The sequence below is a fragment of the Humulus lupulus genome, chromosome 2 (assembly GCF_963169125.1).
Source record: "Humulus lupulus chromosome 2, drHumLupu1.1, whole genome shotgun sequence".
Taxonomy (NCBI): domain Eukaryota; kingdom Viridiplantae; phylum Streptophyta; class Magnoliopsida; order Rosales; family Cannabaceae; genus Humulus; species Humulus lupulus.
Genome location: NC_084794.1, coordinates 202,244,241 through 202,257,393, shown reverse-complemented (window position 1 = coordinate 202,257,393; position 13,153 = coordinate 202,244,241). Strand labels below are relative to the sequence as shown.

Below are 13,153 nucleotides of genomic sequence, written 5' to 3'. Positions count from 1 at the left end.
TCCATGAGCCAAGCTGCTAACCAAGCTGAGCCACTTGCCTGGCGATGCTGCGACCTCCTGACGCACGCGTGCCCCACTCGCCTGACGGCTACCTACACGTCTGACGCAGTGTCTCCCACGCCCCAACCATTCCTGTCGCAACCTCCAATGCTCGACACGTGGCCTAGCGTGTCCGCCATTTCCTTGCCAATTTTCTCCTACCAAAGAACCAGAGGTTGACACGTGTCCCAATTGTTTCAGCTTTTTAAACCATTTTCCCACTCTCCTATACACGATTTTATCACATTTTGGGTCCTATTTTCATTATAAATAGAGGGCCAAATGAAGTGAAAAGGGCATCATATTTTAGAGTGGAAAATTACACTTTGTTATTTTGTTGATTTTCTTATTTCTAGCTTAGTTTTGCTTGTTTTAGGTGACAAAAAATTAGTGAACTATCTTAGAAATATTGGTGAGGTTAGAGTATAGTTGTTGTACTTCTCATTCTCAATAGTGATATTGATTCATTTTAGTGCTTCATCTCCATATCTTATTAATTATTTTGTTTCCTATCTTTTAATTTCTTTTCTAAAATAATTTAGCATATTTTACATAAGTCCAGTCATGTTTTTCTAATGTAACTTAGATTGTTAATTTATTGTAGTATATCTGTTATATTATATGTCTTTTACTGCATTATGTCGTTGTAGGTATTTTTCGCTCTTTGATATATGATATGATATGCTATGAAATTAGAAGTAAGATTAAATTTAATCCAGATAAATTAATTTGTGCTTTTAACATATATATCCTCTAGTTGCAATTAATGGTGTAGAATCGCAACTGTGTTTTGAATTAATATCAATATTAGAATAGGATTTACAACACTGCATTTCCATCCTGTCATGCTCTTTATCTGATCAATTTTTTCAATCTATCAATTTAATTTCACAAAAATTCATCTCTTCAATTCTATCATTTTTTCTAATTTCATCTTTAACTTTACTAATCTATTCTTTAGTTGTGTTTTGTATCTCTATGGATACGACATAGCCCGTTTACTACTGCGATCGCAAGGTGAATTATTGGGCGACATCAATTTTTGGCATCATTGCCGGGGAGGTAATTTTACATTAAAGTTTTGCATAGTGAATTAGTTTTTTTTTATTAAAAAGAAAGAAAAAAGGTAGTATAATTTTTTCAAATTTAATTTCCCTTTTAAATTTATTTTCCTTACAAATTTTTATTTTTAGTTTCTTTTTATTTATTCAATTATTCATTTTGTTATTTTATTTATTTATTTATTTATTTTTCCTCTTAGGTTTAGAATCTTATTTTCTAGATTTAGTTTTTGTTCCATAAAAAGAAGGGGGCATAAAATAAAATAAAAAGTACTAAGAAAATTTGTGTAATTTTGAAATTGGTAAAAACCAAACTTGTTATGTCTAAGAAAGATTAGTTATTCAATAAGGTATGTGTTAGCGTTACCCTCCAACCTTTTCTAAGAACCTTGGGGAGTTCTAGAAAAGTTACTTGGCCTAAAGTGGTACCTTGGCAATCTTCCCAATTGGCTTGGGAACATTTTTGGTGTACAATTTTTACACTATTACACATTCTTCCTATAATACGCACAAAAAAATAAAAAATAAAAAAGAATGAATGAAGAAGATCATCTGCGTTTTGAGTACTATTATCCAATATCTCTCTCTTCGCTTCAAAACAACCCAAAATCTAGTGCTACTAAGGGTACTAGCAATTTTAAAGGTGCCCACCAACTTAGCGAAATAGATTACCTTAAATATGAAGTAGAATTCTTGACTAGAGAATTAGAAAACGTAAAAGCTAAGTATGGTTGAGAAAGTAACGAGGTTACAAGGGTAGAGTATGATGAACCATATATTGACTATAAAAGAGTCAACCTTTTAGCTCAAAATTACTCAACTGATAGAGATAGGGAGGAAGCCCTTCAATAATATTCTTACTACAAGAATAGTATTTTTAGCTGGAAAAACGTTGTTGCTTCAAGTTGGAAGTCTAAGTACAACTCCCGTGCACCGATTGGTTGGGAATTGGCACCATCTAGTAGGAATGTTAAGCACAATTTTCCTAACTCTTACCATGAACCTCCACATAAAGTCTGGACTAATACGGAACCCTTAGAGGAAATATAAAACACATTTATGGAGGAACAAAGAAACTTTAATGAACACATAAGAAATATTACTGAACACATTATGGAGGAACTTAGAGAAATTCTAACTCAATTTTTAGAATTGACCGACAAAGTTAATTCACGTTATTTCAGTCAATTCCAATCAGATGAGAAAACAATGACACCAACCTCTAATCCTATTTCATGCAAATTTGATTAGGATGATGTCATTACTATTCAGAGTGAAAATATTTATCGTGCTGAAATTATTTCAACAACTCTGAATGAAAACAAGTGTTATCATACTGATGTGATAAACCTTATTGTGGACGAAGTTTGCAAAATTTTCTCAGATAATCAATCACACTATTCCCTCCACGATACTGAAAAAAAGTATTTTTTATTTATCTTTAAAATGTTACTAATGCTTCTATTTTTTAGACCAAGGATAAAAGAAAATTCATTTTTGATACTGGATAGTCAAGAATATTGAGTTGGTGAACCAACCTGATGAGACTTTTCTCCTGTTTTCCAAGACTAATCAAGTTTTATCTTTCCTTGCTTTCTTTATTTCCAGTATGCTTTATTTTTTCTATTTTTTTTGTTTTTCCTTTTTGTTATTTTATTACGATAGTTTGTCTTTTCATTTAGTTTTCTTTTTCTAAGAATCAATATCATATCAGTTTGCATTAGCTCACTCTCTAGGTGTTCTAATTTCATACTTCTCGTGTATATATTTTTAAGAAATGAGGACATTGTCTGATTTTGGTTGGGAGTGGTGAGAATATTCATGCATGTTCATGTTGATTTTTTTCATATTAATAAATTTATGGTCAAATATTTTAAAAATTATTTATTTATTCTTGCAAAATGTTACTTTTGAGTCAATTTTTGTTATTTTTATTACTAAGAGTTTCGCTAGAGTTATATAATGCACATGCCAAATGTTGTGGTAAGATAGTTGTTAGCACATATTTGCTTATAAAATTTTCATGTTTAAGTATTTCATTCTTTTATGTGGGAGGTGAGACTTGAGAAAACAACTTTTGAATTTTCATTGATTCTTAGAAATGGTTATAAGAGAAATGCTAAATATACTCTATGTTATACTATCTTTTGTATTCTCTTAAATCAATGAATGACATGTAGATTCTACTAATGATTTGAAAAAAAATATAAAAAATTGAATAGTATCCACATGTCATGCATGGATGAAGGAGAGTGTAAAAGAGAGTGAAATAGAGAGTTTCCTTAGTACTCCTCATGGTTATAATTATTTGGACAAGGTATTGTGGTATGAATGGATGATGTTTTAGGGATAATATTTTCTATAGACAAATTTTATTAGAGAGCCTTTTTATTATGTTCTTCATGAAAAAAAAAAAAAAAAGATCACAAGAGCAATATTTCTATCATTTTCAATTATGTCTCTTGTGTTCAAAAAAAATGTGTGTATAATTACATGTTTTATTTGTTTATAGCTCTTAGAATAAATGTAAAGATTGTCTATTTAACTTAGATATCAGAAAAGCTGGTTTTGTGGTACTATTTATGGTGGTTGTTCAAATAATTTATTTCATACCTTTGTTTCAATGATTATTTAAAAGTTTGTCCTAAAAGTATATCCATTTGATGAGTGCTCACTTCTTTATTCCCAACTCCATGAGTGAAACCCTTGGCCTTAAAAAAAAAATTCAATTACATAAGAGGTTAATGGAGTTGAGACTTTTACTTGGCATAATTGTCAAAGGCTTTATGTGCTATGGTTTGTGGTAAGAAAGTTCAAGTTTGGTGCACATTCATAACTTTAGATTTATTCAAAGTAATTTTGATAACTCTTATTGACTTGCCACTAACATTTTATATTAATACTTAGGTTCTTTAATAATTTTTTACCATAAATATATCATGTTGACATTTATCATTTTGCTTGAATTGCTAGAGACTAGCAATAAGCTGGCTGGGGTTGTGATTAATGCTCAAATTTATACATTTTTAAGCTTCAGTTGTGTACATAAATTCAGTTTAAATTAATTATATTTATGGTTTTAATTGTAAGATTATTTTTAGTTGGAAATATTTAATTTACTTTGATTTTTGTGTTATTTTTCATATTTGAGTAAAAAGGCATAAATGAAAACCAAATTAAAAGCCCAAATGAGAAGGCCCAAACCAGGCCCAATTTCCCTTCCACTACCATCTGCCACATGGTAGCTTCTGATTCGTTGAGCCAAGCCGCTTGCCCAATCTCATCTGCAAACGTGACACGTGTCCATGAGTCGAGCCACACGCCTGACGATGCTGCCACCTCCTGACGCATGCATGCCCCACTCGCTCGACGACTACCTACATGTCTGACGCAGTGTCTCCCACGCCCCAACCATTCCTGCTGCAGTCTCCAATGCTCGACACGTGGCCTGGTGTGTCCCCCATTTCCTTGCCAATCTTCTCCTCCCAAAGAACCAGAGGTCGACACGTGTCCTAATTGTTTCAGCTTTTTAAACCATTTTCCCACTCTCCTATACACAATTTGATCACATTTTTTGTCCTATTTCACTATAAATAGAGGGTCAAATGAAGTGAAAAAGACATCAGATTTTAGAGTGGAAAATTACACTTTGTTATTTTGTTGCTTTTCTTATTTCTAGCTTATTTTTGCTTGTTTTAGGTAACAAAAAATGAGTGAACTATTTTAGAAATATTAGTGAGGTTAGAGTATAGTTGTTGTACTTCTCATTCTCAATAGTGATATTGATTCTTTTTAGTGTTTCATTTCCATATCTTATTAATTATTTTGTTTCTTATCTTTTAATTTCTTTTCTAAAATAATTTAGTATCTTTTACATAAGTTCAGACATGTTTTTCTTATGTAACTTAGAATGTTAATTTATTTTAGTATATTTGTTATATTGTATGTCTTTTACTGCATTATGCTGCTGTAGGTGTTTTGTCGCTCTTTGATATATGATATGATATGCTATAAAATTAGAAGTAAGATTCAATTTAATCTAGATCAATTAATTCGTGTTTTTAACATATATATCTTCCGGTTGCAATTAATGTTGTATAATTGCAACTGTGTTTTGAATTAATATCAATGTTAGAATAGGATTTAGAGTACTGCATCTCTACCTTGTCATGCTCTTTATCTGATCAATTTCTTCAATCTATCAATTTAATTTCACAAAAATTCATCTCTTTAATTCTATCATTTTTCTATTTTTATCTTTAACTTTACTAATCTAATCTATAGTTGTGTTTTGTCTCTATGTGGATACGACATAGCCCGTTTACTACTGCGACCACAAGGTGAATTATTGGGCGACATTAAGGACCCCCATGGGCTAAGAGTGGATCATCTAATAACCATTACTATGAATACTCTCTTCTACTAAGAACACTCTCTCGAATCTGATCCTGTGAAGAAAGTTGAACCAGTCAGACTGACCTGACGGGATCCTGATCACGAACCAGTCAGACTGATCTAACCAAACAGTCAAGTTGCACTAGTAAAATTTTATCAATATGACCAGACTGCCCTCAATTATATGTAATTAATTAATTAAATTTGAATTTGAAACTCATATAATTGAGAACAACTTGATTATATTGATCAAATTTAAGTACAGAGTACCATATATGTACGATTTCAAATTACATGGTACCAAATGAACAATATTGAAAAGATAGGGTACCAAATATGTATTTCAATAAAACACAAGATATCAAATGAGTATTTATCTTTATTTATTTTTACCACATTTACATAATAAATAGTGTATTTAGTGTTTCATATATAAAATAGACAAATGGGACAAATGAATTGCCATAGTAAATGACAACTGATTGTAAATGGCAGGGACTATAGGGTTTGTCCTTTAAAAAACCAATCTGAGACTAGGCAATTATCAAGCAAAAATTAGTTTCATCATTTTATATACAAACAGAGTGAGAATCATCATAACTCTGTTCTTAGAGATACCACAAAGGCCAAGAAGTGGTATATAGGAGAAACGTGATAATATATGTATGTGTAGTGGGTGTGTGTATGTGTAAACTATGAGTAAGATATAGCAAAAACAGAAAGGCAGAACGAACAGCATGGTTACAATGCTGGAGATACAAAATTCAAATGGCACCAAAAGCAATCGACGACAAAACTGGACAAAAAAGCTGCCTAAAAAAAACAATTCCACCAAGTCTACAGGAAAACCGACCAAATTGGGCCAAAGCCACCCTCCAACTTCAGCAAATGGGACACGACCAAGAACACACCAGCCAGAGGCCCTCGCGTTCGAACCAGAATAAAAAAATGTGAAAATGGGAAGCAAATGTCACAAAAAATAAATTAAACAATCACAGAAGAATTGAGTAAAATATTTGTTGCCATTGAAAGCCATTTCTAATCATAACATAATCCGCCAAGAAATCAGGGAAAAAGTTGAAAGACATGACAAGAAATTTTATACAGTAGTGTAGCACATATAATTTTACACTCAAAACACAGCTCACGTGGAGTTCAATCATTGGCTCAAAAAATACCGTATCGGTGAGTCTTAAAGGGTCGCCCCCGCAGCAGAAGTTCTCTATATGTACATTTCTATAGGCTAACAATTTATTAATTTATGGATGTTTGACAAATTAACAAATTTTCCTTCATGTGACGGCATTACATTGGAGTATTCCAAATGCTAAATTACAACAATACCAAGATAATTCAGCATCACATTAGAGAGATAAGGATGTAGTTCTGAACATTAAGCAGTCTAACACAATGCACCATTTAAGCTTCAAATATGCCCTCAACAATAAATTCAAGTGCCAGAGATTGTTTCAAGGAAGCAGAAAGCAACATTGATGATTCCACAAATGTTGGCCCTATGACCTTTTTGTGTTCAAGTTCAAGAAAATTCAGAAAATAAGCACAAAGCATAATTGCGAAACTGAATTAACGTTTATATAAGGGCAAACCTCGCCCAGAGTTCAGATAAACACAAACTGAAAAGGTAAACCATCACAAACCAATAAAACTCGAGGCCTCAAAAAACTTCTGTCCCAATCTGAACAATTCTCATATCTATATTACATGGTACATGTATAACAACAAGATAAATATGAAAATTAGAAAAAGTTAGATAGTTCTATGAAATTTTGTTTGGCCCAAGAGTGTAAAAGTCTCTCATCAGTCCAATTATCGAACACTCCCTTGGACTGCCACCAAGCAACAATTACAAGTGGCAGCTAATGTAATTGAGAAATGTTAATAGTTATGGCAGGTGGCAACCCCATGAAACTCACTCATGAAACTGTCGAAATTTGTAGTGTTGCTCAATTCTATATTGCATGAGTAAAATTGTATCATGTCAATGTTGTCTTGGAACCCTGCAATTATGGAACGTTTAAGGACAGTAAGACATGGCAACATAAAAACAACAGCAAGAAGGTAGACTCAAATTTTACCTAGCAGAAAATTAACGGAACTCGTCATGATACTCGTAGTCATCTTCATCATCGTTGAAAATAGCACTGTAAAAAACATATGGGTTCTCAATCATCTCTGTCAATGTCAGGCGCCCATCTTTATCAGTATCTGCCTGCAAAGCATGCAATAAAAAGATTAATCTTAATGCTCACTGTGCAGTTCTAATGAAATGAAGAAACATGGAAAATCAGCATACAGAATTGGATACCTGAGTTATTACGTAATCTGCTTGCTGTTTTGCATAATAACGTTCTGATGGATGTAGCTTCCCAATAACAGGTAGCAATTCTGTGTCTGACACATAACTACGAAGAAGGAAAAGCCAAAAGTAAATGACAGTGCCAATGGATTCCCAATGTTAGAATTCTTATCAGTTTCAAAAGATATCTTAATATGTACCCATCACCATCTTTGTCAAGTTGAGCAAACAACACTTTAGCTGGGGCCTCCATTGAATCATCATCAGAATGATGTGAAATGTTATGACTTTCATCGTCATAGTTTCTCACCATATCAAAGAGCCCGTGGAAAAATTCTTTGAAGTTAACCTTTCCATCTTTATCCGTATCTCTTTCTCTGAGGAAGTGAAGGCACAGATCTAACAGTTAGCCAGGGAAAATTGACAAATAAGGCACAACTGCAAACTAATTATCACAAAAAAGAATCTCATCTCCAAATTAATTGTGAAAATAACAGAACAAGAACACAAAATTTGGGGGCAAAATCACTACCATAGCCAAGAAAGAATTCCTAAAGTCCCAATAACTAAAGAATCAATCTACCATAATGATCAAATTCAAAACAAAAATATGATTTAGAGTCACGCAGTAGTCAGTCTCAGTACACATATTCCAAAGACATTGAGAAATACTCCAACCACCTATTATTATTATTTTTTATAACCGTGAGCATCCGGGCAAATTTCACGGGCCCTGGCAGTCCGACCGGAAGACCACCCAGTGACCCCAAGGATTTTAGTCAAGGGGGATTCGAACCCTGGAACAGTGCACCTACCCACACATTCCAGCATTTTCCCTTACCGCTAGACCAATCCCTTGGGGTTTACTCCAATCACCTAATTAAAACAATATCCCTGCTAAAAATATCTAACTGAGAAAAATTCTCTTTCAAGGATGTTTTTCCTGAAACTTGAGCAGACTTGATATTGGATGCAACAATTAAAAAAAAAAATGATCTAATATCAACTATCAATAAAGAACACCCACATAAAGACAGTGATACGTTCAATAAACACAACCAAATTCAAGTAGAAATGTATGATACAGGAGATTTTGCCAATCAATTGATTCTCTGATTTTTTTTTTTTCCACTAAAGTAGTTGATCTCCTAATAAGTGGACTAAAATTGCATACAGCATCAATATCTGCTCAATGTGCGAGTCCTATAGTGTTAGTACTCAGTAAACAAATTACCAACTTATCTTAGTCCACACATCCTCCCCATCTTGTCTCTAGACCCACTACACTGGAAAAAAAATTATCACAGTTTGTTCATTTGTCTCTCTCCAAACCCTCTACACTAGATTAAAGTACTCACAAATGGACAATTTTTCAAGTCTTGTCACGTCAGGCCATTTTCAAATCTACCCCCTATCTGGATATTATATCACAACATATGCATATAGACAAATGAGATCCAAGTGAATGAAAAATGAATGTAACGTCCTCCACAGCTTAAGAAGATAATAGCTTATTGTAACTTGGATGTTCTAACAAAAGATGGGGGTTAATTTTTGCAAAAACAATGCAGCATTCATAATGAATCAATTTGTTACATTTATGTATTTCATGGAATCTGTAGCAACAGAAATAGGAACACAAGACAAACCGATTTTAAAAAAGTCTGATTCATCTAAATTTAAAAACTTTTAAGTTGAAACACAATAGTAGTTGAGTTACTCGTATTTATCCTTTTATATTCCTTTTCAGTTATAAATGAGTCTGATTCATGAAACTCCTTTTGTAAGAGTTACCATAAAGTGTAAACAAGATATGCAAGTGAAATTCATATCACCTTACTTCCTCCTTGCACAACCATTGAAGTAACTTTGGATTCATACTGTCAGATGGGTGCAGAAAGCTGTAGAATAATTAAGGGGGAAAAAAGAAACAGTGTAAGTCAAGAAGAATAAAATTGAAAAACACTTTCTATTAAAAGAAAGAAGCTAAAAATTAACTCACTCATTGAACTCTGTTATATTTAAAAGACCATCTCCATCTGCATCTGATGCATTAAAATGCTCTTCTTTCCACCAACCCATTTCATAGCCAAAGGAGCTATTATCTGTTTAAAAAATAGGCAACAGCATCTAAGACAAATTCACCCCCCCAAAAAAAAAAATGCAGATTGCCTACAATAGGCTATAGCCTACCATCTATGCATTTGGATGGACATGAAAGCAATTAGATGAAAAGACAACAATGAAATTTAGGAAAGAGGAACATAAAAAGTTACGAATGCATTAAAAACTTTATGAGTCAAAGCAAGGATACATAAACTTATGTAAAGGCATTAAAACGATGAACAACAAAAAACATGCATCATTTCTGTTGGAAAACTCCATGGTGTAGGAAACACTATCAGTAATGACTGGTGAATTTTCCCTCTTCTTGGGATAGAAGATGATAAACAATGAATAACTGAGCCCAAAAAATAAATTCAAGTGTGCAGAGATAAAACCAGGGATAACTTTAGGGGCAAGACACAATCCAAGTTTGCAGACATATACTAATGCAGAGGTCACTTTCCAATCAAGTAAAGTAATAAATTGCATCACTTCATGGCTGATATCAAGTTCAGTACTTATCAATCAGTATAGAATATGTAGGCATTAAACTTAATTAAAAAGAAAGCCTGAAGCGTCATATTATCCTAAACGTGAAATATTAAAGCAGCCGCAACAACTTTTGTCTGTCCGGTAGTTGAATTTCATAGACTAGATAAAATGTTGTATGAATAAATGTGACACCGTAGCTTCCACATTTCTTTAATTTCATTTGGTGTTTTAGCATTTCATGGATTCAGCATTTGTTTCTTCCAAGAATCCAAATTAAGACATCTTCATCAGCAATAGTATGAGTAGCGTATACTATTGCCAAACTATAAGAATTATTACATTAAATAGTGGACTTCAATCATGCATCAATCCAATTAGCCATCAAACACACTAGTCCAGTCCCCTTGACTATATTCTTACTCTTACTATCCAGGCCACACTATGGCTCATCAGATCATTTTAGAGGAACATGAACCTTGCAAATATCTTAGAACTTAAAAAAGCATTCTCCCTTTTGGTGGTTTAGTACAAGTCCTATGATTCAAAGCCAAGTAAGCTCACATACTAAACCAGCTGCATCTTCCCTCCCACTACTATTCATAACCACCAAAAAGAAAAGAAAAGAAATGGAGCTCATGCAGATTTTCAAATTCAACCACTAGAAATGCACTCCAAAAACTAGCTTCTAATGCACTCATGATATCAATCAACCGACCAAACAAATTGTAATCATCCTTTTATCAGCAAACCAGAACCAAAATCAAGCTAATTTTCAAAAATGTGACCAAAACTACAAAACTGGGAAAGAATTATCCTTAAGAGACAAAGGAACCTTATTGGTAAAGTTTTTAGCCCCATCAATCTCTTTCTCAAAGTTTTGAATATCACCATAATCCTTACATCATCATTATATCTCCCCCATATCATCTATCCTTAATACATTGCTAACAGAAATTTTAGACTCCAACACATTTCATTTACGTAACAATGTAGACTGGTTTTGTCAGGGGAAAGAGCATTTAACAATGAACAATTCTTTGGATCATGTTAAGCTAATTCGAACGAAGATTAGTCGTTTTGAGTAGTTTGATCAAGCAGAAATAGATCAGAAAAACCCACAATACAGAAAGTTAAGCAGAAAAGAAACGTATAAAAAGATAAATATATATCCTCACTCCATGGATATTATCATCAGCTAAGCTAATTTAACCCATGTGTAAGCATGGAAAAACCAAATGTAATCAATATAAGAACGAGAGGAGAGATATAGCAACCTGTATTGCGAGCCCAACTGGGTGGATCATACTCAGCAAAAGAAACAAGTCCATCATGGTTCTTGTCATGAAGCTCCATTTCCCTCTTGGTCCTATGCATCACTTCAGTCTGGGTCTGCTTGAGGTTCCACTCAGTCAACTCATCCAGGGTAACGAACCCATCCACAGGTTCCACATCCACCTTGGGAAACAACACCAACAACCGATTGGTCACATTGAACCTCTCCTCATCGTTCAAGTAGTCCTCGGCGTTCATGTACTCCTCCCACTCGGGCTGTGACTCCTCCCCCGGGGCCGGTTCGTGGTGAGCCAACTCGGGGTGAGTATGCTCGATGTACTGCTTCTCCCACTCCCTGTCCTCACGGCGGCGCTCGAGGTCGGCTACGAGGGGATCAAAGGGAACGGACTCGTGGTGGGAAGAATGCTGTTGTTGGTGAGGAAGGGTCGGAGGAGCGAAGGTGAAGTTGGAGCGGAGCTTGAGGCGGCGATGGCGGTGGTTGGAGGAGGATTTCCTTGGAGCTCGAGAAACCAGCAAGAGCACCACCAATGCTATGGTTATGTATATGATCAAAGACCCTTTACCCATTTCGCGAGTTTGAGTATTTTTCCAGATTTGTTAGAGAGAGATAAAGAATCTCCCTCGTTCCAAACCCAATTGTGCAGAAAGAGAAAGAAATGGAAATGGTGGAAAAGGGTTTTTGAGAAGGAGAAGGGAAGTTGACGATTTGGACTTAAGAGGGTAGAGAGAGAGAGAGGTAATGTAATGGAGGGGAAATGAGCTTAGTTTGGTTGTAGATCTGTTGGCAAATCTGAAATCTCAATTTTAATATTTGTCAGGTTCACAAATGCATGCTATTATTGCCTAAATACATACTCTTCTAAGTAAAAATTAACAAAAAAAAATCAACGTGTGAACTTTCAACTTTGGTGACTCATCGTTTTGTTTATAGGGATTATTTCAGTTTTACATAAAAGTTTTGAAATCTGCCACTTCGCCACTCATTCTGCTTTTTGTCAACGATACTCGTGGACGCGTATCAACTTGTTACGAGTACATTTTTTCTTATAAAAAGGTTTTTTTTTCCGTCTTTTTTTGATAAATTATTTTTTTCATTTTTTTTACAAATATTATTTCATATTATAGTTTAGGAAAATTCTAAATCAATTTGTTTTGGGCTAAAAATAGTGATAATTAATTTTAGGGTCAGTTCTATAATTTTATATTGTTTATATTTATATCTTCTTTTTTTTTCTTTCAAATTCTATCTTTTTTGGCCGAATGCTTACAATATTTCATCTCAAGTCATAAATAGCTTCTTCCCTATTATTTTTTCTATTGTTTTCATTCTCACATATTTTAACAAGGGAATATACTTATTAGGTACTCTGTGTTTTTGCAAAGTATCATTTTGGTACTCTCTGTTTTCAATAATGCTCATATGGTACCATGTATTTTAAAATCATACATA

The 13,153-nt window shown here is 33.8% G+C and overlaps 1 protein-coding gene across 1 annotated transcript; it reads right to left on the bottom strand.

The window, feature by feature from the left end:
- Positions 1–7,066: 7,066 nt before the first annotated feature.
- LOC133818887 (uncharacterized) lies at positions 7,067–12,599 on the bottom strand. Its single transcript, XM_062251990.1, has 7 exons — positions 11,685–12,599; positions 9,815–9,917; positions 9,648–9,713; positions 8,013–8,189; positions 7,822–7,918; positions 7,592–7,725; positions 7,067–7,513 (listed from the first exon to the last, which is right to left on the bottom strand). The coding sequence occupies exons 1-6, from the start codon at positions 12,268–12,270 to the stop codon at positions 7,603–7,605; spliced, it is 1,152 nt and encodes a 383-aa protein (XP_062107974.1). The 5' UTR covers positions 12,271–12,599; the 3' UTR covers positions 7,067–7,513; positions 7,592–7,602.
- Between the last annotated feature and the right edge of the window lie 554 nt (positions 12,600–13,153).

Bases quoted from the DNA above. Each gene is read 5' to 3' on its own strand.
- LOC133818887 (XM_062251990.1), bottom strand. From the start codon at position 12,270: ATGGGTAAAGGGTCTTTGATCATATACATAACCATAGCATTGGTGGTG. The intron at 9,714-9,814 runs GTGAGTTAATTT...ATTATTCTACAG, and splicing joins AATATAACAGAGTTCAATGA to CTTTCTGCACCCATCTGACA. The intron at 7,726-7,821 runs GTATCCAATTCT...CATGCTTTGCAG, and splicing joins CAGATTACGTAATAACTCAG to GCAGATACTGATAAAGATGG.